Genomic DNA, 27138 nt, shown 5'->3' on the forward strand with positions numbered 1-27138 from the left:
GACCATGACTCCCATCATTTTCAATAAATTGCAGGTTATACCAATTTTTATACCCTCCTGTGGCTTTGCCTGCTCTACCTAGGACTTTTGCTTTACATAGAACACTTTCATCACTTTTCATAAAGGTTACAGTATGTCCCGCTTTTACCTTGACACTGGACACAGGAATAACAGGGTTATCATTATAGACATTGTGCTCCATTTGAGTTTGAATTACATCATTATGAGTCACTAACGAATGAGCTCCCTCTCCTGCATTGGACTCTCTGTCACTTTCCTGTTCGTTATCAGCATCTGTGTTTTGTGTACTGAATGAGCCACCTGTGGCTCTGTTCACTACATCTGTGTTTTCACTGTCTGCTGCTTGATTCTGTACAATTATCTCACTGTTTGTGTCATCGAGAACCTCACTTTGAGCAGTTGTGTGTAACTTATTAAGCCTCAAGTGATGTACTCTAACAAGGATACCACCATGTCTTACAAATACAACAGCCCCATCCTGACCAATAACTATCCCTGGTCCCTTCCACTCTGTACTGTCAGCTCGTTTGTAATAGACCTTGTCTCCTGTCTCATATTTTTCATCTGTGGATCTGAGCTGCTTACGTAACGCTCTCCTTATTCTCTCTGAACATTCAGCTTCAGTGAAAGCCTTCCTAGAAGCATGCAACGCTGATATGTGTTGTCCTACCCTTGCACTAACAGTAGTGCCTTCGAGTGCAGGTAGTTTATCAATTAATACAGAGGGAAGGTTAGGGTTTTGACCAAATACCAGTTGATGTGGGCTATAACCATGAACACTGTGCATACAGTTCTTAGCCATAAGAGCCCAGTCTAGGGCAGTGTGCCAGTCACATCCATTTTCCCGTCTCACCTTCAGTAGGATGTCGGTGAGAGTCTGATTGTGTCTCTCCAACAGCCCGTTGCTCCAGGGACTGTATCCTGCTGTTGTCCTCGTCTCGATGTTGAAGTTTTCGGCCATGTCACGAAACTCTTCATTATTGAACTCTCCACCGTTGTCGCTGTACAAAATACGAGGAGGGCCGTGAACACTTATCCATGTGTGGATGAGGGCGTTGACCATTTCAGAGGCCTTCTTTGTCTTCACAATGCTTCCTGCACTGAACCGGGTGAATTGGTCGATCACATGTAGATACCACACTCCTGGCTCCAACTCATGCAGGTCCACCGCCACCGTCTCATTATATTCTGTAGCTAGAGGCAGACCAACAGCTGGCCTCGGCTTCGCTTTGCTGTATCTCTGACATATGTCACAATCATGCACTATTTGTTGCAAAATAGTGAGGCAGTCCTTGTCTTTATTACCCGAGCTTTGAATTAGCCTCTGCAGCCTGTCTGCAGATGCGTGGCCAAACTGTTTGTGTAGCTTGAGAAGGATTTTGCGCTTTTCGGCTGAAGACATGTTTTCTGTCACTGTCAGGACTTCATCTTCAGCTGTCGCTGCAAGTATCACGTCATCTTTCATTTGCTGTGTTGTGCTGTTTTTGTCTCTTATGTCCACACAGTAGTGTCCTGAGCTGGTGAACTCAAGAGGAATCTGCTGTTTAAACATCACTGCTCTGTCATTCTCCATATCTAAAACAGTTCCTGCCTTCTTCAGTGAGGACTTACTCAGCAGCAGTGGAATGTCAGCGTTGACCACTTCTGTCTCAATGTGACATTTTGTTTGTCCTATTTTGGCAGGTAGTTTCACTTTTCTGGTGGAATATACTAAGTTGCCATCTCCAAAACGAAATGGTCTTGAACTGGTGTTTTCTGTCCTCATCATTTTGTCTGTCTGCTCTTGACTGAGACAACTAACATAACTGTCAAGCCATTTCTCCCCACATACTGTACGAGTGCATGCCGTGTCTATGATGGCTGATCCCAGGGATTCAGTTATGAAAATCTCAGCGTCAGACATAGGGTCATTTGTCAACAACGTTATGTTAACTTCTTCTACATTTTCGTCTTCTGTTAGTCTTACTTGTTCGTTCTTCTTGTAAGGACAGTCCTTGGCCCAATGAAATGTGCTTTGACAAACGGCACATCTTGAACGCTTACCGAACTTATCCAATGGGTTGGTGCCCGGCAACGGTGTCCTTTCACTCTTCTGTTGAAACGTGTTCCGTCTTCCCTGTCCTTGTCGTTGTCGTTGTTCAGTGAAGAAAGCTGCATCTTGGTTTAGTTGAATCCCGTGCGACAAACCTGGCGCCGTTTTCGCTCCAAAAATCCGCTTGAGTGCCGACTTCATGGACGCAAACTTTAGGTCGGGGCACGCCGTTAGTGCAAGTTGTCTGTTTTTCTCATCGAGGCAGGCCGTGTCCAACAACTTGAAGGCTAACACAGCATCTGGAAGCGCCATGTCGTACTTTTTAATTCGATTGTATCGCTGCTCAAAGTCAATTATGTAGTCTGCCATTGAAACGGAACTGTCTTTCATTAAACGATCAAACTGGGAATACGCTTCGTACGCGCGGTCCTTTTCTTCTTGCTGAAACACACCGTCCAGTTTTGCTAGTAATGTCGCCATACCAGTGTCTTTGTCCAAGTCGTCTGCTGGTATCTCCATAGCGATATCCTTGGCTCGTCCTTCCAGACCCAAAGCCACAGCAAGCGCCTGCTTCTTCTTGTCGAGTTCGGTAACTCGTGCCCATATGTTAACTTCATTTTTCCAACATTCATACGGCCTGGTTTCGTCAAACTTCGGCGGTACTCTGTAGTTCGCAGCCATCTTCAAACCATCCTCTGCTACCAATGTTGATATAGACTTAGTAGACACAACGTATATTAAGTATATTGAGTTTTATTCAGACACTGAGGCAGCCGACATGTCAACATAGTTCCCTCCATGACATGCCATATCCCAGCAGCCCCCACTGCCCCGCCTCCAGCATGAATAGCCGTAAAGGGAAACATAGAACTGTCGTAAAGTGTTCATTGGAGAACAACACACGTTAACATCCAGCCTTTGACTGATATTTTTTTTTACTCTTCCCCCCCTTCCCCAATATCACCTGTTTCCCACCTTTTTTTAAGGAGCGCCGTAAGTGGCTGATCCGTTGGCGGTCCAGTTCTTGTCTCCCTGTAATGTATGTCTGCTCTTAGTGGGACTGTACCGAACATGTAATTTCAGTTCTTATATGTCTTGTACATTTTAAGAATGGACAATAAACAGCCCCTTGATCTTTGAACTTGAACCTTGTATACTGTACAACCATACTCGGCACCAAATCGCCATTGTTCTCAACCGAATGGAATCAGCTGGAGAAAAATGGCGAGTCTTAAGCCAAAAAGAAAATTACAGTTATTCCGTCAAGATTATTCTAAAGCCTATCCAGGAATAATTATCTGTCCAAGAAAAGGGGTAAATGACGCAAACTGCACTTTATTCTGCAGTAATGTTGGGATGGAAGAAAGGAGTTGCCGCTTTCATCACGTCTCCTTCAGTGTCTATTGCTGGTAATACGCACTAAAACTAAATAAATATGCATCATTTCCTCTCCCTATTTTATAACTAACATAATACTATTTTAAAATCACAGGTAATTTTTTTAGTATTTTTCAATTTTGATAGTCAGACGATAATGTTATTTCCATAGAGTGGCATGCTAAAATGATCCTGTTTAAGTTGAAGTGGCCTGCTAATTTTTACAGTAATTCATGAAGTTCAGGTTATGATGCAGTAAGTTAAATGATACGGACACGTTTGTAACTGAATACCTTCTAGTACGCTTCTGCCTTGAAGACTTTGTATGTGTAAGTAATATGAAACTATAATTATTTGATACTTGTTTATGTTGACAAATGTGCTGTTTTGCACTCCAATATTGTTCAATGTTTATTACGTGTGTCTAGCTCAGCTGTTGTGTAGCTGCAAGCTCCTAGCATGTTTGTTTACCTTTTGCAAATGACTTAAGTAAAATAGAAGAAATTGCGTGCTTATTGGAGGACATTTAGATGTTAACTGCCTGCCCAGCTTTGTAAACAAAAACACGGCTTATATCGGACGATTTAAATGCAAGGTGATGTAATCCAATACTTGTTTGCTGATATCGAACCGTTATGAATATTGGATCGGATTGTGTAATTGGCATAACTGGCCACAACGTAGCTGTCAGTGTGTAAGTGAAGAAAAAAAGAAAAAGTTACATTCAGAGACACATCTTTGGATTATCATTAGTTGTTACTATCAACATTTCAGCTTGGTGTCTTCTGTGCCAGTAATAATTGGTCATGTTTGCATTCAGACTCCTGCGCTTCACCCACGGACCCTCCTTCCCAGCTTTTAAAGTCCCTGACGAGGACGCCAACTTGATCCCTTTAGAGATGGACAGCGACTGCGTGGCACAGACCTGGTATCGCTTTCTGCACATGCTCAGGTTTGCTATTTGATCATTGGTATTAATGAGCATCTCATTATCTTTTTACAGCCCAGTTTAAAATGTACTCTGTTTATAGTAGTTATTTTTGATCTATAAATGGAATATTTTCATAGTGGGAGCATAAAACGAAGACGCCATTAGCTATTTTTTTAAAGTCCTGAACAACATTTAAAAAAACATACTGTTGCCAAAAAAACCATTAACAAATGGAATAAAAGAGCAAACGGGTTAAATTTAATGAGAAAATGTTGACTTTAATAACACAAAAAACATAAAAAAGTGAAATAAAAGAGTAAACAAATGTAATTTAACGAGAACATGTTGCAATGTTGACTCTAATAACATAAAAAGTGGAATAAAATAGTTAACACATTTAATTTAACAATAAAATGATGCAATATTGACTCTAATAACACAAAAAACATAAAAAAGTGGAATAAAAGAGTAAACGGGTGTGTCCAAAATATTTACAGTTTAACTGGAAAAACCTTGTGAAATGATAGGAAATTATGTTTTAATCACAACAAATAGTATCAAGGCTCAGGTCAAACTGATTACAAAAATAAGTAGTGAATTGAACTATATTTATATCGCACTTTTTCTCAAGGGACTCAAAGTGCTTTACAGAGTGAAACCCGTTATATACATGCTTAAGTTACATGTAAACCAATGTGGGTGGCAATGGGAGCAGGGGGATAAAGTGTCTTGCCCAAGGACACAACGGCTGTGACTCGGATGGTGGAAGCAGGAATCGAACCTGGAACCCCCAAGTTGCTGGCACGGCCGCTCTATCAACCGAACCACACAGAGTGCTAATCAAATATACTGCAAAAGAAGGGACATTTGCAGTTCTGAAATAAATACATTTTCTTTCAAATTATTAATGAAATTGAAGTGAAAATTTAAATACAGCTTCACCACTTTAGTCATCATTTCTGCGCTCAAGAAACATCTCTATGAAATTTGTGAAAGTGAAACAATACAAAAAGAATGCCATTGTAAGTTAACAATACTAACACACACACTTTTAAACGGGTTAGCATGTTAGCTAATGCTAACGACACTATAGTTTCATTACATTACGATAGCGCGTACAAATATGCATGAAAACACTCCTACAGACATCACACATGGGATGATTTAGTGAGTAAGATTAGTTTTGGTTATACTGTAAAACTTACAAAGGTTGCTTGGAGTGATGAATGATACAAGTAGAAACGCTATGGATGGCTAGAAGACGAACCTGCAGTGAGCAAAATCGTCCATAAGATGGCGCCATGGTATAAACAAAACAATTTTTAGGTGTAATTGTTGTTTTTTTGGGCTGTTATCGGAGAAAAATCCATAATTTAGTCGCACAGTCTTATTAGCCGCAGGGTTCAAAGTGTAAGAAAAAAGTAGCGGCTTATCGTCCAGAATTTACGGTATCTCCGCAACGATTCCATGCTTTGAGTTGAAGTGTTGGGGATCCCAAATACTCAAACATAAAAGGTCAGAAAAATGGCCTTGAAATGTGTTACATAACCTTGTTGTGACGCTTGCAGCAACCCAGTGGACCTGAGCAACCCGGCCATCGTCAGCACCACGCCCAAGTTTCAGGAGCAGTTCCTCAACTCCAGCAGTATCCCGCACGAGGGGGTGCTGCTGCACCCGTGTCTCAAACAGCTGCCCCAGATTTTCTTCAGGGCAATGCGGGGCGTCAGCTGCCTTGTGGACGCCTTTCTGGGTAAGACAAAGACAAACGTACAGTTAAACCATGTCGCTGTGTATTTCTCTTTCTGCAATGTAGGTGTCTCAGTTGAAAAGACGGGGCTCTCTTTTTGTCCTGCGCGGCTCTCCCACGGTACAGACATGTTGATTAGTAAACTGGGCTCAATGATGAAGTGGGGGTGACAATATTTAGGTTGATGAGTCCTTGCTCTTTTGTGGGCAAGAAATGTCAATCAAGATGCAGATCAGGCACCTTTTTTTGATTGGAATCTAACACACCTGTCTTGCATGTTAACCAATGAATTCTAAAATCACATCACATTTTCCTGTCTACAAGTCAATCTGGAGTATAAGTCGCATCACTCAAAAGAATGTGTCGTAAAGAACAAAAACACAAGTTGTACTTTACAGGTATGTGATTGTTCCCTCTATAGTCGGAAATCATATAAATTATTAATTTATTTTCAGTTTTTCTTGTTTTTTCCGACCTACAATGTGTGTAAAAATCTTGATTCGTTTCTTTGCCATACCTGCCAACAACTAAGGTTTTCCCATAATGAGTACGGTTTTTGATCATGCAGTGGTAAAAACTAGGGTTTTCCATTAATAATAATGAACTTAGAAATGGAAGCTAAATAGCTTAACTACATTACCCAATAGCTTGGCAGTAGTTTTGCTACTTTTTAAACAAGTAGCGATTTCCGTAGCTTAGCAATTTTTAAACCCATGTAGCGGTTAGCTAAGCTACATGCTACAAAAGAAGAGAGAGAAGGGAAAGAAATAAATGGACTAGTGCAACGCCACAGGCAGGGGACAACATATACAGGGAACATCAATGATGATTGGTTGGTTTACATAGAAGAACATCCATGATGATTAGTTGGTTTACGTATAAGAACATCAATGATGATTGGTTGGTTTACGTATAAGAACATCCATGATTGGTTGGTTGTTTACTATGATGAGCCACGATTGGTTAAGATTAGGGCAAAACATTAGGGACAGGCCAATCAGAGGCAAGATAGGGCGGGTCATGAAAACAGGAAGTGAAATCACAACAGACATCCCAAATGACGACGAGAGAGTCGGAGAAGAGAAGAGAGAATATTCAAACGGGCGATTTATATATTAAAAAAACTAGTGGAAGATGGCAGAGGGATTCTCTTCTTTAGATTTTTCTTTTAGCAATGTAGACGACATCCACAATGTGTCTACTTGGCCACATTTGGACAAATGTATGCGTCTGGATAAAACATTCATGTGAGTTGTTTACCACGTAAGTCCAAATCAAAACTGAAAGAGGTGGAACACACATGATTGTGATGAATTTTGCTACAGTATAGTCTGTCTAAATGCTACATTTCATTTTCATTTTACAACAAGACAGTAGCTGACATTTTGTTCATTATTTTATATTTGGACATTGAATAGTTGAATCATTTTCAAACATAAACAACATGATATTTGTTATTTCATGCAATGAATCACACAGCTATTCCGATAAAGGAAGTTAACATTGTTTGTACTCTTTATGATTTTTGCATTTGGAGCAGTTAGAAGTGGAGAAGGAGTGGAAGAGACAGAAATTGGCTATAATAATATCATTATATTGCCTCCCTTCACCAATGCACCGCCCTGGACCTGCGGCCCCCAGATCCCTGGCTTATGTTCAGTATTTTTCATTAAGTTCAAATCACATGCCTGACTTTAGAACCCCGATTTACGAACTTTAGACCATGTCCACACGAACACGAACACAGACACTTAACACATACTTATGTCTGCGTTTAGGCCTCTTGTCCACACGCATACTTTTGTCTTTAAAAAGGCAGACTTCTGCAAACGCTGGCCAAAGTGTAGAGTTCCAAAATTCTCCGCTCAGCGAATGCGTGTACACGGCACAAACGTAACGTAGACTTGTGATGACGTCACGGTTGTGTGCTGCCATTTCCAAAGCTCAAAAACACTGCCTCGCTGCCTTTAAACACACCATTTGTTTGAACGTAAACATGCTGCTATTTTCACTCAACATTAATAAAAAAGACTTTGCGACACTCCCACTAATGACAGTCAGTTGTTTTGGATACAATTGCTGTGGAACCTCCAGCTGATGGGACAACTTTGACAAGCAAGACTTGTTGCTTTGTGCCATAAGAAAGGTGCAACATTATATTATATTTTATATATTATAGTCCTTATTTATTGACAAATCATGAAGTTAACTTATGTGTGTTGTGACCGTGGACGCGCGTAAAAAGCGACCAGGTTGGTTTTAAAGATACATGTCATTGTATGTCTAGTATATAAAAATAAACATAATAGAGTTGTAATTCCACCAAGTCAGCTGTGGCTGCTTTTTTCCAGGCTTCTGGTTGGACAAAATAGTCATGACAGCAGGTGTTTGTGTAGACAGAGACACTTTTGAAACTACACTTGTGTAGATGGACACCGTTTGAAACCCAAATATGAAACTCTTGTGTTCGTGTGGACATGGCCTTATTCTTGACTTTATTCTTCGCAAATGGTAACGTTTGTACATCCATCCATCCCATCCATTTTCTACCGCTTGTCCCTTTCGGGGTCGTGGGGGGTGCTGGAGCCTATCTCAGCTGCATTCGGGCGGAAGGCAGGGTACACCCTGGACAAGTCGCCACCTCATCACAGGGCCAACATAGATAGAGAGACAACATTCACACTCACATTCACACACTAGGGCCAATTTAGGGTTGCCAATCAACCTATCCCCAGTGAAGCAAAATTTCTTCCTGAGAAACTATGTAAATATAAACTAGAATTTGCACTTCCTGTTGGAGTTGCGTGGGAATGATCGATTGTCCGAGGTGAGTGGAATGTGTGGATGTTGGAACATAAAGAAGTTTGTATTATTGCCCATTCTTTTTCATTTTGGGGGAAATTCCCCAAAAATAGCCTGAAAACCTGAACAAATTTTGGGAAATGGGAAACATGTTTTTGCCTTCAATAACCAGGGTGAGTGTGTGTGTTAATGGTTGAAAAGTTCTAATCGGGTAAACATTTGCCAGCTGTAGAACTTGTGGGAATTTTGTGAAAACAGGAATTTAAAAAAATATAGATACTAACACAGTTGTCCTAGATTGGGCGAGCAAACTTTTTGATTTGGGGGCCGCTTTGGGCTAAAAAAAAATGTGGCTGGGGTCCAAAAGCCTACTGCATGTAAAGTTTGTGTATTTAATTAATATAATGGATATATAATTAATATAATTGGATATTAAGAGTATGTGAAAGTTGGACTCCCACATTGTTTACTTCTTAAAGTTTTGTAATCAATCAGAAAAATCAAGCAGCTAAAATGCCTCAAACATGGATAAGTGTGGAGAGTGTTTTACATTTTCCCATCGTGCACTGTAATGGATTTAACCGGGTGTCATTCTGAATTTATTTTATGGTGTTTGGACGTTTTTCATGACATCCACAAAGTTCAGTGAGCAGGTGGTGTTATGCGTGTTGACCCTTATGTTAGTTAAATTGTTTCCCCTTTTTGCACCATGACTAGGGAAGGTTGCTTAGATAGTCATATAAGTAAATGCTGTGCTAATATTTCAAAGTCATAATCTGATTAAACCACAAAATGGCAGTAAATGTAGGATTCTGACCGACATTGTTAGTGTTATTGCAATCGACTATTCCTGGTTCCATTATTCTGTTGATGTTGTCTTGTTGAATTGTGCTGCAGACCATTAGAAACAATCCGTATTTTGGACACTCCTGCTTTAAGTGATTCTTCCTTGTCCCACGCTCACTGGATCCAATCATCTCACCATCAGGCATATCCCGCCCTCGAGCTGACAGCGCCCCGCCCACCCCGGTCAACAGAATGAGCATGTCTCCGCCCCCGTCGGTGGCCAACACCACGCCCCCTCACAGTCGCAAGCAGCGGCACACGGCGGTCACCAAAACCACCAGCAAGAGTTCAACCGTAAGTCCAGTTTACTCTTGGTTTTGAGCTGGATCCGACGCTGTAACCCCACCTGTTGCAGGGCAGCGGCAGCCAACCCACAAAAGTTCCCCAGCAGCAGCAAACTTCGTCCTCGCCGACTTTGTTGTCCAGTCCCAACCAGAGCAGCTGGGAGTCCCGGCCGCTGCCCGCCCCGGCACGGCCCAAAGTCAACAGCATCCTCAACCTGTTCGGCCAGTGGTTGTTGGACGCGGCGCTGGTCCACTGCAAGCTCCACAGCGGCCTCAGTCGGGACCCAAGCATGACGGGTAAGTCTCCCCCAGCGTAAGCATTCCATGCATGGGCAGGTGGGTGTGTTGCTGCTGGAGCAAGTCTACTTTGGTGTGTGTGTCTTGTTTGGATGGCCCTTCCTTTTTCTTTCTCCACCACAAGCTTTCTTTGTGGCTAGAAGTGGCATTTCATCACATTCAATTTAAAACAAACTGTATTGGATGTAAAAGACGGTATATTCCTTAAAGAGTGGTGTGTATTAAATATGGTGATTCTAATCTACACTTAGATCAGTGTTTCTTAACCATTCTTGGACCACCAAAAAGTATGTTTCTCAGCTGTATGGGCCGCAGCAGTACTCAGTTGTAATACACTTTTCCACCACTTGTGGCAGTAATGACAAGATCAAACAATCAGAAGTCATAGAGAAATTTCTTAGGTGCAAAAATTACAACTAAAGTGGTGAAGCTGTATTTTCATTTGCACTTTAATTGTATTAACAGTTTAGTTCAGAAAAAATGTAATTATTAATTTAGTTTTTTTTATTGTATGTAAATGTGTATTTTTGTATTTGTATTTATTAATTAATTCTTATTTTTCTAATCCACTAAATAAAGCCTAAGGTTTATGTGTTAAATATGAATCTTTGTGATTAACATATGGTTTGGTATAATTTGACAAGGTTTTAAACTGTAAGTAGGTTAGATAACATTTTTGATTATGATTCAAATCAAATTGAGTCCCCCGCGCCCCTCTGTAGTGGAAAAGTTGGGCCCCGTGGTCAAAAAGGTTGAGAAATACTGATCTAGATGATATACAGTATATTAGATATGCTTGTGTGTAAATTTTACTCCACTGTCAAACTGGTTTACATTGAAGGCCACATGGAATCTATGGCTTCCCTCGGAGGTCCGCTTGTAACAGTGGATATATATTAATACAAACGTATAATAGCTTATTTACACTGTTTTGGATTATTATATTTTAACAACTTAATCAGATAACCTACTTAGAAATCATAAGTCAAAGTGACAAGCAGATTTGTACGTATTTATTTTTGATTACCAAAAAAAACCGCACACAAAATGATGTGGTGGGCAAGATAAATGATTTGGTGGGCCATATAAAATGAGATAGCGGGCCACTTAAATTATTGTAGCGAACCAGATAAAAATGATGTTGCGGGCAACATAAAACAACGTAGTGGGCCACATAAATTAATGTTGCAGACCAGATAGAATGACTTAGCAGGCCACATGAAACTATGTAGCTGGCCACATAAAATGAGATAGCGGGCCACTTAAATTATTGTGGTAGACCAGATAAAATTACATAGTGGGTCACATCAAATGATGTAGCGAGCCACATAAATTAATGTTGCAGACCAGATAGAATGACTTAGCAGGCCACATGAAACAATGTGGTGGGCCACATAAATTAATTTGGCGGACCACTTGAATGATTTGGTGGGCAATCTAAAATGACACATCAATTATTGTGGCAGACCAGTTAAAATGACATGGCGGGTCACATAAAACAAAGTAGCGGGCCATTTGATATAATGTTGCGGGCCACATAATGTCGCAGACCAGATACAATTACTTGGTGGGCCTCATAAAACTAAGTAGCGGTCCACATAAAATGATGTAGCGGACCACATAACACGGTGTAGTGAACTATTTAACATATTGTAGAGGGCCATTTAACATATTGTAGAGGGCCATTTAACAATGTGGCAGGTTACTTAAAATTATGTGATGGGCCATATAAATTGATATGGCGGGCCAGTTAATTTGATTAAATGACATAACAAGCCAGTTAAGATAATGTGGTAGGCCAATTAAATCTGGCAGACCAGATCAAATGATATGGCAGGTCACATGAATGACGTCGAGAGCCATTTAGAATAATGTGGCAAGCAACCAAAAATAATGAAGTGGTCCACATGAAATGTGGCAGGCCACTTTAATGACGTGGCAGGCCACTTTAATGACGTGGCAGGCCACTTTAATGACGTGGCAGGCCACATTAATGACGTGGCAGGCCACTTTAATGACGTGGCAGGCCACATTAATGACGTGGCAGGCCACATTAATGACGTGGCAGGCCACATTAATGACGTGGCAGGCCACATTAATGACGTGGCAGGCCACATTAATGACGTGGCAGGCCACATTAATGACGTGGCAGGCCACATTAATGACGTGGCAGGCCACATTAATGACGTGGCAGGCCACATTAATGATGTGGCAGGCCTTTCAGATTACCATATTTTCCGGACTATAAGGCGCACGTAAAATCTTTTCTTTTTTTTCCCAAAACTTTACAGTGCGCCTTATAACCCTGTGCGCCTAATGTATGTATTAATTCTGGTTTTGCTTACCAACCTCCAAGCAATTTTATTTGGTAAATGGTGTAATAAGTGTGACCATACATGGCAGTCACACATAAGAGATACGTGTAGACTGCAATAAGTAAACAACACCAACATTTTATATGTTCCATTGAAAATATAGAACATTACACACGGTGCTCAAACATCTATAGAAATGTTTTATTATGACTTTGGTAAGCTATGAAGCCGCACCGCCTGATGGATTGTAATGTGCTTCAACATAGGAGTATTATTATGGTGTGTGTATAAGGTAAGACATATCTGTCGTTTTGTTTCACAATATTATGCAAAAGCAACTTTTCTTACCTTCTGGTACCTGCTGATGTGTGTATTTGGGATCTGCATGAATCCTGAAAAATTGCGCGCGTTCGCCTTTGTTGTCCGTGACAACACCGTAGTCGATAAGCTTCTTCTTTTTCTCTATCTTCTTGTTATGGGACATTCATCCTCCGCTGTTGCCATTTCTAATATAAAGTAGAGTAAAGTTCTTACTTATATCTGTCAGTAAACTCGCCATGAAAGCGCTAAAACATACCGGTGTAGTGAGTTTATGTTATTCAACCAAGCAACTTTAGTTATTAGAGAGTTACGGTCGGACATTTTTTCACGGGACACATTTCCGGTGTTGTTGTTTCCGTATGAGGAGATGCTGCTCCGATATTGATTTAACTAAAGTCTGAATGTCATTAAAATAGTTTGCTCCATCTTTTGACACTTCTTCCACTCCCGTCCTTGCACGCTACACCGCTACAACAAAGATGACGGGGAGAAGACGCGGTCAAAGGTGAGCCACGTAAATAAGACCGCCCACAAAATGGCGCATCCGGAAGCGACTGTCAGAAAGCGACCAGAAGATGAACTGTAAAACATAATCTATGCAACATTTTTAACCAAAGAACCACCATTACATGTTATGTAGACCACAAGGATGTTTTCAATTTAGAAAAATTAATAATATTATGACCCCTTTAATGCGCCCTAAAATCCGGTGCACCTTATATATGAAAAAATATCAAAAATAGACCATTCATCGGCAGTGCGCCTTATAATCCGGTGCGCCTTGTGGTTCGGAAAATACGGTAATGTGGTGCACCATGTAAATGATGTTGGGCCTTATAAAATGAGATGGCGGGTCACTTAATTTAACATGACAGGCCGGATAAAATGAGGTGGCCGGCCACACAAGGCGTGGGTCATTTGAGATGATGTGGCAGGTCAAATAAATAATGTGGTAGGCCATTAAAAATATGGCGTGCTACTTAAAATTATTCGGTACACCAGATAAAATGTGAGGGGCCACTTTAAATGATATGATGTGACCTGCCACACCTGTGTTCTGCAGTCACATTTATGACCCGCTTGAGTATATCTGCAAACAGTTTGTGCGTGGAGGCCCTGCCTTTAGAATGTCAATGGAACCCTCTCCAAAAGTATACATTTGTATTTTGAAAACGTGCACTGTGTATCTTGAACATCACCGCCTTTTTTTCCCCAGACACTTTCCAAAGAAGACCTTATGTACGTTAGATATATATATACATATACAGTATACGTATATATACACCGTATTTTTCGGACTATAAGTCGCAGTTTTTTTCATAGTTTGGCCGGGTGTGCGACTTATACTCAGTAGCGACTTATGTGTGAAATTATTAACACATTACCGTAAAATATCAAATAATATTATTTAGCTCATTCACGTAAGAGACTAGACGTATAAGATTTCATCGGATTTAGCGATTAGGAGTGACAGATTGTTTGTAGCATGTTCTATATGTTATAGTTATTTGAATGACTCTTACCATAATATGTTACGTTAACATACCAGGCACGTTCTCAGTTGGTTATTTATGCGTCATATAACGTACACTTATTCAGCCTGTTGTTCACTAGTCTTTATTTATTTTAAATTGCCTTTCAAATTTCTATTGTTGGTGTTGGGTTTTATCAAATACATTTCCCCAAAAAATGCGACTTATACTCCAGTGCGACTTATATATGTTTTTTTCCTTCTTTATTATGCATTTTCGGCCGGTGCGACTTATACTCCAGAGCGACTTATAGTCCGAAAAATACGGTAGTAAGAGTGCCCTCTTTTTCGTCCGAGTTCAGCGACTAATCTAATTTCATGCTAACAATAGCATGCTTACAGTTTGCATTAGTGAAATACCAAAATATGTCACACTGAGGTGTATAGCTGTCAAATTAGCTAAAAAAGCTATCATGCCATTGTTAGCCCACTAAAATGCTAACTGCAACATGCGTCGAGTACCAAAATATATTACTCTGAGGTGTGTACCTGAAAAATATGTTTGAAATGCTAGCATGCATCAAATACAAAAAAATTACTGAGGTGTGTACCTACAAAATTAGCTAACAAAACCAACTAGCTTTCTAATGTTGGCATGCTAACAGATATCATTCGACAAGTAACAAAATATTTGATGCTGAGGTGTATACCTGAAAAAATTGTCTAAAATTCTATCCTGCTAATGTTAGCATGCATCAAGTACCAAAAAAAGACTGACGTGTATACCTACAGAATGAGCTAAAAAAAAAGCTACCATACTAATGTTAATAGATATTATTTGCAAAGGAACTAAATATTTGACACTAAATTGTATACCTGAAAAAAGTGGTTTAAATGCTATCGTGCTAACATTAACATGCATCAAGTAACAAAATATGACAGAGGTGTATAGCTAAAATGAAGCTAGTATACTAACGTTAGCATGCTAACAGGTCTTATTTGTCAAGGAACAAAAATATATTTCTCTGAGGTGTATACCTGGAAAAAAAATGTTTAAAATGCTAGCCGGCTAACATTAACACGCATCAAGTACCAAAATATGACAGTGTTGTTTAGCTAAAAAAAAGCTGGCATACTAAAGTTGGCATGCTAACATATTATTCGTAAAATAAAATATTTGACGCTGAAGTGTATACCTGTAAAAAAAAAAATTAAAATGTTATCCTGTGGATGTTAACATGCATCAAGTATCAACTATATGACTGAGGTGTGTACCTACAAAATGAGCTAAAAAAAAAAACTAGCATGCTATCAGATATTATTCGTAAAGTAACAAAATATTTGACGCTCAGGTGTATATCTGAAAACATTCTTTAAAATTATATCCTGCTAATGTTAGCATGCATCAAGTACCAACATGTGACTGAGGTGTATACCTACAAAATGAGCTAAAAAACAGAGCTAGCATACTAATGTTGGCATGCTAACAGATATTATTTGTAAAGTAACAAAATATTTGACGCTCGGGTGTATACCTGAATTATTTTTTTTAAATGCTAGCCTAACGTTGATATGCATCAAGTATCAACATATGACTGAGGTGTGTACCTACAAAATTAGCTAAAAAAAGCTAGCATTCTAATGTTGGCATGCTAATTGTTATTATTCGTACAATAACAAAATATTTGACGCTGAGGTGTATACCTGACAAAATTGTTTAAAATGCTATCCTGCTAACATTAACGTGATTCAAGTATCAACATATGACTGAGGTGTGTACCTACAAAATGAGCCCCCCCAAAAAAAAGCAAGCATACTAATGTTGGCATGGCTGCAAAACGAACATAATGATGTACGCGCCAAATTTGCATAACTGGCCATGGCACATTTTTTTAGAACTACAAATGAACTTCTTTGCTCACATGTTTAATGTCACAAGATGCAGTCCCCTGTCAGTGATTTTGGATTGTGGAAGGACCCACAGCAGCACCCGGTGCTCACTAGTCGATGCTCCACTTTTTCATAGCGTATCTACAGGGCTCGAATTACTCGCCACTTGTCGCTAAGTTGGCAACACTAATGATCCCTTGTGCTCCTTCCTATTCGCTGGCAGGTGCGGTATTAATGTGTTTTTATCAGCCACTTTGATTTATGGCGATCCAGTTTTAGTTGTTAGTTAGTTGCACAGCTTCTGTGCTTGTTGTTCAATCAATGATTGAGTTAGTCACAACAGAAGGAAATGTTGACTAACTAACTAAGGGGTGTGGGGAAAAATCGATTCGAATTCGAATCGCGATTCTCACGTTGTGCGATTCAGAATCGATTCTCATTTTAAAAAAGCAATTGAGAGGAGACACAAACACGACACAGAACAAACCAAAAGTAGTGAAACAACAATTTATATTATCAACAATAGTATCAATATTAGTTACAATTTCAACATAGCAGTGATTAAAAATCCCTCATTGACATTATCATTCGACATTTATAAAAGTAAATAAAAATGAACAATAGTGTCACAGTGGCTTACAATTGCATCGCATCTCATAAGCTTGACAACACACTGTCCAATATTTTCACAAAGATAAAATAAGTCATATTTTTGGTTCATTTAATAGTTAAAACAAATTTACATTATTGCAATCAGTTGATAAAACATTGTCCTTTACAATTATAATCAATCAATCAATCAATGTTTATTTATATAGCCCTAAATCACAAGTGTCTCAAAGGGCTGTACAAGCCACAACGACATCCTCGGTACAGAGCCCACATACAGGCAAGGAAAAACTCACCCCAGTGGGACGTCGGTAATGACTATGAGAAACCTTGGAGAGGACCGCATATGTGGGTAACCCCCCCCCCCTCTAGGGGAGACCGAAAGCAATGGATGTCGAGTGGGTCTGACATAACATTGTGAAAGTCCAGTCCACAGTGGATCCAACACATCAGCGGGAGTCCAGTCCACAGCGGGGCCAACAGGAAACCATCCCGAGCGGAGACGGGTCAGCAGCGCAGAGATGTCCCCAACCGATGCATAAAAGCTTTTTACAAAAATCTACTACTCTGCTTGCATGTCAGCAGACTGGGGTAGATCCTGCTAAAATCCTATGTATTGAATGAATAGAGAATCGTTTTGAATCGGGAAAAAATTGTTTTTGAATCGAGAATCGTGTTGAATTGAAAAAAAAAATCGATTTTGAATCGAAGTGTGACCCCAAGAATCGATAATGAATCGAATCGTGGGACACCCAAAGATTCACAGCCCTAATATATATATATATACATACATACATACACACACATATATATATAATTTGGGGTCACATTGAAAAGTCCTTATTTTTGAAGGAAAAGCACTATACTTTTCAATGAAGATAACTTTAAACTAGTCTTTACTTTAAAGAAATACACTCTATACATTGCTAATGTGGTAAATGACTATTCTAGCTGCAAATGTCTGGTTTTTGGTGCAATATCTACATAGGTGTATAGAGGCCTATTTCCAGCAACTATCACTCCAGTGTTCTAATGGTACAATGTGTTTGCTCATTGGCTCAGAAGGCTAATTGATGATTAGAAAACCCTTGTGCAATGATGTTCACACATCTGAAAAAAGTTTAGCTCGTTACAGAAGCTACAAAACTGACCTTCCTTTGAGCAGATTGAGTTTCTGGAGCATCACATTTGTGGGGTCAATTAAACGCTCAAAATGTCCAGAAAAAGAGAACTTTCATCTGAAACTCGACAGTCTATTCTTGTTCTTAGAAATGAAGGCTATTCCACAAAATTGTTTGGGTGACCCCAAACTTTTGAACGGTAGTGTATATATATATATATATATATATATGTACACCCTGGACAATATTCTAATCATTCTTAATTATATATTCATTATAATATAATAATAATAATTATATATATATATCCATCCATCCATTTTCTACCGCTTCTTCCTTTCGGGGTCGCGGGGGGCGCTGGAGCCTATCTCAGCTACAATCGGGCGGAAGGCGGGGTACACCCTGGACAAGTCGCCACCTCATCGCAGGGCCAACACAGATAGACAGACAACATTCACACTCACATTCACACACTAGTGCCAATTTAGTGTTGCCAATCATATTATTATAATGAATATATAATTAAGAATTATTAGAATTGGATATTAAGAGTATGTGAAAGTTCCATGACAACCTCTTTAAGGTTTTGTAATCAGTCAGAAATATCAAGCAGCTAAAATGTGTGTGGAGAGAGTGTTTTGCATTTTTCCCATCATCCCTTGTAATGGATTTAAATGTCACTTTGACTTTCTCTTTTTATGATACCCACAACGTTCAATGAGCAGGTTGTGTTATGTGTGACCATGTTAGTTGATTTTTTCTTTTTTCTGCACCGTGACTAGGGAAGGTTGTTTGGATTGGGTCATAAAAGTGGATGCTTTACCCCACTGAATATGAAAGTACAATTATAGGCAGAGTTACTTTCACTGGCCACCAGATGGTGACAAAAGAGCAGCAATAAGACCATTAAATATTTATAAATGATATAGATACACCGCCCTCGGTCAGAAGGTTTAGTGAACTTGTGCCGTTTCTAGAGGCGTTAATTTGAGTTTTCATGGCGTTAGAGATAGGTGTTTTTGTAAGTCCGTGACACAATGAATTAATGCAAGGCGTGTGATTGAGCAGAGGCCACTATTTGAGGATTTACGGTCACTCTAAGTGACAACACACCCGCTGCTCCTGATCATTGGCCCCTGACATGTGTTTTGTGTGTAGTGTCTGACTGTAATTGGTCAATGAGTAGCTTGACTAAACAACACAATTCATGCCTGAAAATGAATTGGCTGTGCTTTGATTTTCTGTCTCTCCACTATTTCTGTTATCTTGCAGCCTCTTTTATCCAAATTCTCCTTTCTTATAAATCTTGTAAGTAGGAACAGCAGCTTTTTGTTTTTGTACCCTCCCGCCCCCTTCAATTGATTTTCTTGACCGGTCTTCCCGCTTTTGAGTTGAGTGACCATCGCCATTACTGCCATCTTTTTTTTTTGTTCTCACTCCTCGTCATTCCATGAAAAAAAGAATCCCAGGGTTCTCTCAGCTCTTCCAGAAGTGAATGGAATGATTCCACCAACTGACCACATGTCTCCACCATAACAACGTCTCCAATGCCACTTTTTGTTTTATTATGTTCACACTAGGGTTGTGCGGTATACTAATACTAATAAAGTACAGCGCTACTATTCAATTAAAAAAGGTACCGTAAATTCCAGACTATAAATTGCTACTTTTTTGATACGCTTTGAACTTAGCCTGCGGCCTATAAAACGGTGCAGCTAATAAAGCAAATAGTGTTTTAAAAAAGCCAAGCAAAGACAAGGAATAGGTGTGTAATTGTTTGTGCTATAGTGCCATTTTTGGATGAGTTCGCTCACTGCACTACCCTTATCTTTAGACTGAGCTTTTAACTGGAAGTAGAAGTGCCATAGCGTTTTTACTCGTATGGATTCTTCATTACAGTATAACTATAACAATTCGTATTTACTAAACTGTCCCATGTGTTGTCTGTAGGAGTGTTTTCATGCATAATTGTGCGTGCTATCATCACGTAATGAAGCTAGCGTCGAAAGCATTAGCTAATATGCTAACACGTTTACGAGTGTCTGTGTTAATATTATTAACTTATAATGGCATTCTTTTTGTATTGTTTCCGTTTGATAAATTCACCAAAACGTCCCCATGGAGTTATTGGGTCTGTTTAGCTGATTGGACAGCTAGTTTGCGCAGCTGGTGGGACCATGACCATGACTTGTGTTTTGTTTGATCAGCCGTTTTACTGCCGTGTTGCAGACACTGTTTGGAAACAAATACTTCTGTGTAAATAACTCATTTCACAATGTATATATCTGCGACTTAACTTAAACTTTTTTTTTTCTAAAATTTAATGGGTGTGGCTTATAGTCCGGAAAATCGGTACTATACTTCCTTTGAAAATACCGGTACTTTTTTAATCATCGATATGATGGGACCGCTTGGTGACATTGCTGGTATCAGATATGAGCCGAGGCGCATGTAAGTCAACACATACACAGAGCACTTACAGGAGGAAACAGTATGAAGACAGAAGGAGGAGTATGGACGTATGTTGTCTTTAAAACTAACAAGCAAAATGAAGCTGTAAACACTTTAAATCATAGCTAACTAGCGGCTAATGTCCTCCACAGTGTTTCAGCTACTTCTAAATCACTAATCCTGGCCTCCATGGCGACATATAAAGTTAAGTAAGTTTCTTACAAGTATCATCCCTGCAGGACGAGGAATAGCCAAACCGCTAACAGCAAGCTAGTGCTCCTGAATGTGGATCTATACTAACATTGACTGTACTGATACCAAGTACAGAATCCGTGTCTACAGTAGTCGATACTACAATAATAATATTGCTATTTTTTATTCTCACTAAATCTTTAGTCTTAATTTTGTTGTTTATAAACTGAGAAACATCTATGGACACAGGATAACTTTAATTATGACCAGTATATCATCCTGTACCTACTTGCTATGGATTGATACCAACATTTGTAGTATCAAACAAGAGAAGAATAAGTGATTATTACATTTGAACAGAAGTGTGGATAGAACATGTTACAAGAGAAAGTAAGCAGATATTAACAGTAAAAAAGAAGCTTGTCCCTTCATAATGTTCATCCATTTTCTATTTTCTACCGCTTATTCCCTCCGGGGTCACGGGGGGCGCTGGAGCCTATCTCAGCTACAATCGGGCGGAAGGCGGGGTACACCCTGGACAAGTCGCCTTCATAATGTTGACAAAATAAAATAATGGGAAATATGTTACTGCATATGTCAGCCTTTGTAACCCGCTTACTTTTCATAGAGTTGTCTAGTATGTTCACTATCTTATTAATGAGAAATAAACATATGTTTAATGTATCATCAAGATTTTATGTTAAAATAAAGCCAATAGTGAGACTTTTTGGGGTCCCCTTTATTTTTAAAGTATCAAAATGTTGGTATCGGGACAACCCTAGTTGACACTAATCCTTATTTGTTTTGATCATTTTTTTTTAGTTTGAACTGTGGCTCGATGCATGAGGTGAATGTTCTGTGCTCTTGAGTGATCGTCTGACACAGGGACTTTGTCTTTCCCATCTTTTCTTCACCTGAACTGTGCGGCCAACTCTGTGTCAGAATTCCTTGTATGGAATGATGAGTGTATGCTGTGGATGCCATAGCAGTTGTTTTGTTTTCATTCCAATGTATGGCTAACTCTTTGCTGCTTTTGCTTGGATGTGCATGAGTCGCCAGCCCAACAAGCCACCTCGCAATTCAGGCCACTCTCAATCCGTCTCTTCGCAGCCATAGCCACGCAGGTGGGCCTGGAGCTGAGAAGGAAAGGCTCGCAGATGTCCACAGACTCCATGGTGTCCAACCCCATGTTTGACGCCAACGAGTTCCCGGAGAGCTACGAGGCGGGTCGAGCTGAGGCCTGCGGGACTCTGTGCCGTATCTTTTGTAGCAAGAAAACGGGTGAAGAAATTCTACCTGTTTACCTCTCAAGGTAACCTCTCCTTGCGTTCTTTTTGAGGCAGGTTATATTGTGAAAAATAGGGTCTAATATCAGCAAATAAACAGGTATGGGATTGTATCGACTTGCAAGTCATATGTCTGATACACGCAGTCTTGTACTCCAATAGGCACACAAAGTTGGTCTATTCTTGTATTTATGTTACCGTATTTCCTTGAATTGGCGCAGGGAATATAGTATTCGCACGTCTAGAATTACTGCCGGGTCAAACTCGTTTCTCAAAATAATTAACGCATGCTTGGCCTTATCGCCGGTTTATTATTGAAGCTGGATCAAATTCGTTTCGCAAAATATTAATTTTATTATCGCATGTCTATAATTTTCGCCGGGTCAAACTCGTTTCGCAAAATATTTAGCATATGGCTAGAACTTCCACCGGGTCAAATTCGTTACGTCACGAGTGACGCATCTGTCCTCCTTTTCAAAATGGAGGAAGCTGATTTCAGTAGTTTACAATCGCACAAAGGAAAAAAGATAAAGAGCTTTTCAGTAGGATTTAAGGTCCAAGCTATTGAATACCGGTACAGTATGCTAAAGAGAACAGTAAGCAGCTATGTTTTATTAATATACCGTAGCTGCGTGTGTGAAATACTGTATAAGTCATTAAATCACTCCCGCCTCCTGGTGGTAGAGGGCGCTGCCGCGCTAGTGATCCTTCTTGCGACTTCCTGTACTGCAGAAGAAGTGAACACACGCAGCAAGGGATTTATTTTTTCCCTCTGCCTGAACTTCTAACATGCAGGATCACATACAGGTATCTAAAATAAAACAGTTTTCTAAACTGGACTTTCAATCGAAGCAGGAGGTAATAATTAAAGGAATATCTCCATCGAAACAGAGACTTTTAAAACTGAAGAAAGAAAATAAGGAAGACTTCTATAAACAAGTTATCGATGCTTTTGGTCAGAAGGAGCTGCAAATGGACTCCATTTATAAGTACAGGTAAGACCATAATAACGTTTTTTTTAATTAAATGTGCTTTTCATGATGGTATGCTTACATGACACTCAAAGCGCACGCCTAAATTTTATGGATTCCTTTTGGTAAACGCCGGAGTGAGAAGAGGTTTTAAAATAATTACCGCATGCACGGCCATCCCGCCGGTTTCCGGTAAACGCAGGTGTGACAGGAGGTTTTAAATTAATTAACGCCCCTGCGGCTATTCAAGGAAATACGGTAAGTCATTTACAGAAAGAAAACATAGGCGGTAGCCGCTACACAACGGCTAAGCACACAAGTTTAAGGCTGCAGCTAACGATTATTTTTCTATCGATTAATCTATAGATTATTTTTTTCGATTAATCGGTTAATCTATAGATTATTTTTTTGATTAATCTATAGATTATTTTTCCTTTTACCGATTATTTTTTTATTCAAAATGAAGATGAAAAAATAAATGTAGGTCCGTTTTTTCAAAAGGCATGGCTTTTATTTACAAAAAAAAAGAAGTATGGCCACTCAGTCAACATTGACAACAACATGACTAAATATTCTGTAACAATGTAAAAATTTAAAACTTTTAACATTTAACAAAATTAAAAGTAGCTTATTTGCTTTTTAATGTGCAAATATAAAAGTCAACATCCAGTGCAAATCTTAATATTCTGCAATAGTATAAGCATTTCAAAAGTAAAAGTATTGCTTATTTTGCTTTAAAATGTGCAAAAATAAAGATAAACATCCAATACAAAAAAGTGCAAAACGAAATATTCTGTAACAACAGTGTAAACATTTCAACAAAAGTGAAAGTATTGCTTGTTTGCTAAAATGTGCAAAAATAAAGATAAACATCCAATACAAAAAAGTGCCAATCTAAATATTCTGGAGCACTGTAAACATTAAGTATTGCTTTTAAAATGTGCAAAATAAACATCCAGTCCAACACAGTACACAATAACCAATTCTACTCATTCCAGTGAGTGACTAACAGTTGTAATGAAGAAAGGTTAGCATGTGTACATGTTTGGTTCTTTTCTTGTTTACAATATTCCCAGCAGCTGAAAATAGGCGCTCAGAAGGGGTCGATGTGGCTGGAACTGAGAGGTAATTAGCCTTCACCTCAAGCCAGGACTGCGAGTGAGCTGAGCTGCAGTTTATATTTCTAGAAGGTCAACGGGCTCATAGTGATGTTACTAGTAGTTGACTGGGAGGTGTTTATTATCATTTGGGGAGAGTCCGCTGCCTGATGCTCACCTGCTAAACACCTATCTGCTCCACGCTGAAGCGCTGACTACATGCGCTCTGAATACACACTGCTGATTGGCTGATAATGCTTCGTGTGTACCAATCAGATGGTTGTGTGGGTGGGACAATGCTGCGTGTGTACCAATCAGATGGTTGTGTGGGTGGGACAATGCTGCGTGCTGAGACAGAGGCAGAGGAGCGAAGCAGCTTGGTAAGACTTTAGCAGCTAAAGTTAGCTTTAGCTTAGAAACTCGTTCGGTACACCCCCGTGCCGAACCGAAAGCCCCGTACCGAAACGGTTCAATACAAAACACGTACCGTTACACCCCTAGCAGATACAAATGACACATTCATGTTTTTGTGTAATGATGACAACGTATGCTCGCGCGGACGATTGACTAGTTGATGGTTTTCTTTTCAAATGTTCGTTCATAGCCGTTGTGCTGCTATGATAGGCCATTTACGCTCGACACAGTGTGCATACAACAACATTATTAGGCCGTTTATTGAAATACTCCCACACTTTTGACCACTTTTGGCATGCTTTTCCCCCCTCGCTCGCACCGCTCGCATCGTCTGCTTTGATCGTCTGCTTTGCGGTAGTGTGACGTAAATATGCGACGCGTCGACGCACAAAAACGGCGTCGACGTATTTACGTAACCGATGACGTCGACTATGTCGACGCGTCGTTTCAGCCTTACACAAGTTAGACATAGGTAATCGTAATTGAACAATATTTGTCAACATAAAGAAGTATCAAATAATTATAGTTGCGTATTACTTACACATGCAGTTTCCAAGGCAGAAACTCATTAGAAAGTATCCAGTAACAAACGTGTCCGCATCATTCAGCTCACTCTGTCATGTTCTTAGCTTCATGAATTATTGTGACCACGAAGTGTTGCTAAAAAAATATAATTATTGGTTAGTATTACTCCTGATTGATTTCACTTGATCAGGCCTTTTCTAACATTCCACACTACAGTACCGCATTTTCCGCGTTGGTATATAAGCCGCACCCACTAAATGTCAGATTTTCCCCCCATAAATTAGCCGCACCGGACTATAAGCCGCAGATACACTATATTGCCAAAAGTATTTGGCCACCCATCCAAATGATCAGAATCAGGTGTCCTAATCACACGGCCCAGCCAAGATGTATAAAATCAAGCACTTAGGCATGGAGACTGTTTCTACAAACATGCGTGAAAGAATGGGCTGCTCGCAGGAGCTCAGTGATTTCCAGCGTGGAACTGTCATAGGATGCCACCTGTGCAACAAACCAAGTCGTGAAATTTCCTCGCTCCTAAATATTCCAAAGTCAACTGTGTCACGAAGTGGTAGGCCACGTAAACTGACAGAGAGGGGTTAGCGGATGCAGAAGCGTATAGTGTAAAGAGGTCGCCTACCTCTTTACACTATAGTTTGGAGCTACAGAGCTCCAAACTTCATGTGACCTTCCAATTAGCCCACGTACTGTACGCAGAGAGCTTCATGGAATGGGTTTCCATGGCAGAGCAGCTGAGCAGTGGAGACGCCTTCTCTGGAGCAATGAATCACGCTTGTCCATCTGGCAATCTGATTAACGAGTCTGGGTTTGGAGGTTGCCAGGAGAACAGTATTGCATTGTGCCAAGTGTGAAATTTGGTGGAGGAGGAATTATGATGTGGGGTTGTTTTTCAGGAGTTGGGCTTGGCCCCTTAGTTCCAGTGAAAGGAACTTTGAATGCTCCAGGATACCAAAACATTTTGGACAATTCCATGCTCCCAACCTCGTGGGAACAGTTTGGAGCGGGCCCCTTCCTCTTCCAACATGACTGTGCACCAGTGCACAAAGCAAGGTCCATAAAGACATGGATGACAGAGTCTGGTGTGGATAAACTAGACTGGCCTGTACAGAGTCCTGACCTGAACCAGATAGAACACCTTTGGGATGAATTAGAACAGAGACTGAGAGCCAGGCCTTCTCGACCAACATCAGTGTGTGACCTCACCAATGCGCTTTTGGAAGACTGGTCGAAAATTCTTATAAACACACTCCGCAACCTTGTGGATAGCCTTCCCAGAAGAGTTGAAGCTGTAACAGCTTATTGAACCCTACGGGTTAGGAATGGGATGGCACTTTATGTTCATATGTGAGTCAAGGTAGGTGGCCAAATACTTTTGGCATTATAGTGTATATTTGTTGTGAAATTAGTTAATTACACAGAAATATTTTATGTACAGTACATACCTTAATTGTTTCCAAACGGTGTCAGTAACACAGCAGTAAAATCGATCAAAACAGAAGTCATCGTCATGGACCCACTAGCTGCGGAAGCTAGCTCTCCAATCAGCTAAACAGACTCAATAACTCCACGGTGAAGTTTGGTGTATTTACGAAACGGAAGGAATACAAAAAGAATGCAATTGTCAATAATACTAACACAGACAATCGTAAACGTGTTAGCATATTAGCTAATGCTAAGGAAGCTAGCTTGATTACATTACATTACGATAGCACGTATAAATAACCATGAAAACACTTCTACAGACATCACAAATGGGATTGTTTTAGTTTTATTGTAAAACCTAAAATGTTGCTTGGAGTGATGAATGAAGAATCCATACGAGTAGTAACGCTATAGACGGCTAAAAGACGAAGAGCACTCTGGTTGGGAAAGAAAAAAAACCACTACATGTAAATAGAAGGACAATGCAGCACCTTTAGTGAGTGAACTAGTCCATAAGATGGCGCCATAGCCCAAACCATAAAAAACCTAGGTGTATTTGCTGGTTTTGTTTTTTTTAAATTATTTTTATTATAGTTGTTAGCGAAGAAAAATCCATAAGTTGGCCGCACAGTTTTATAAGCCGCAGGGTTCAAAGCCTACAAAAAAAGCAGCGGCTTATAGTCCAGAATTAATAA

At 39.8% G+C, this 27138-nt stretch overlaps 1 protein-coding gene across 4 annotated transcripts in view; it reads left to right on the forward strand.

The window, feature by feature from the left end:
* Nucleotides 1-27138, forward strand: part of ralgapb (Ral GTPase activating protein non-catalytic subunit beta) — a 109704-nt gene that overhangs the window by 20865 nt on the left and 61701 nt on the right. For all 4 annotated transcript variants that reach the window (XM_062057071.1, XM_062057078.1, XM_062057087.1 and 1 more), the window contains exons 6-10: nt 4251-4382; nt 5930-6111; nt 9899-10050; nt 10112-10337; nt 21818-22019. In XM_062057071.1, the coding sequence (XP_061913055.1) occupies nt 4251-4382; nt 5930-6111; nt 9899-10050; nt 10112-10337; nt 21818-22019 (894 nt within the window). The remainder of the gene's footprint in view (nt 1-4250; nt 4383-5929; nt 6112-9898; nt 10051-10111; nt 10338-21817; nt 22020-27138) is intronic.

Source organism: Entelurus aequoreus, linkage group LG01 (assembly GCF_033978785.1).
Source record: "Entelurus aequoreus isolate RoL-2023_Sb linkage group LG01, RoL_Eaeq_v1.1, whole genome shotgun sequence".
In the NCBI taxonomy this organism is placed as follows: domain Eukaryota; kingdom Metazoa; phylum Chordata; class Actinopteri; order Syngnathiformes; family Syngnathidae; genus Entelurus; species Entelurus aequoreus.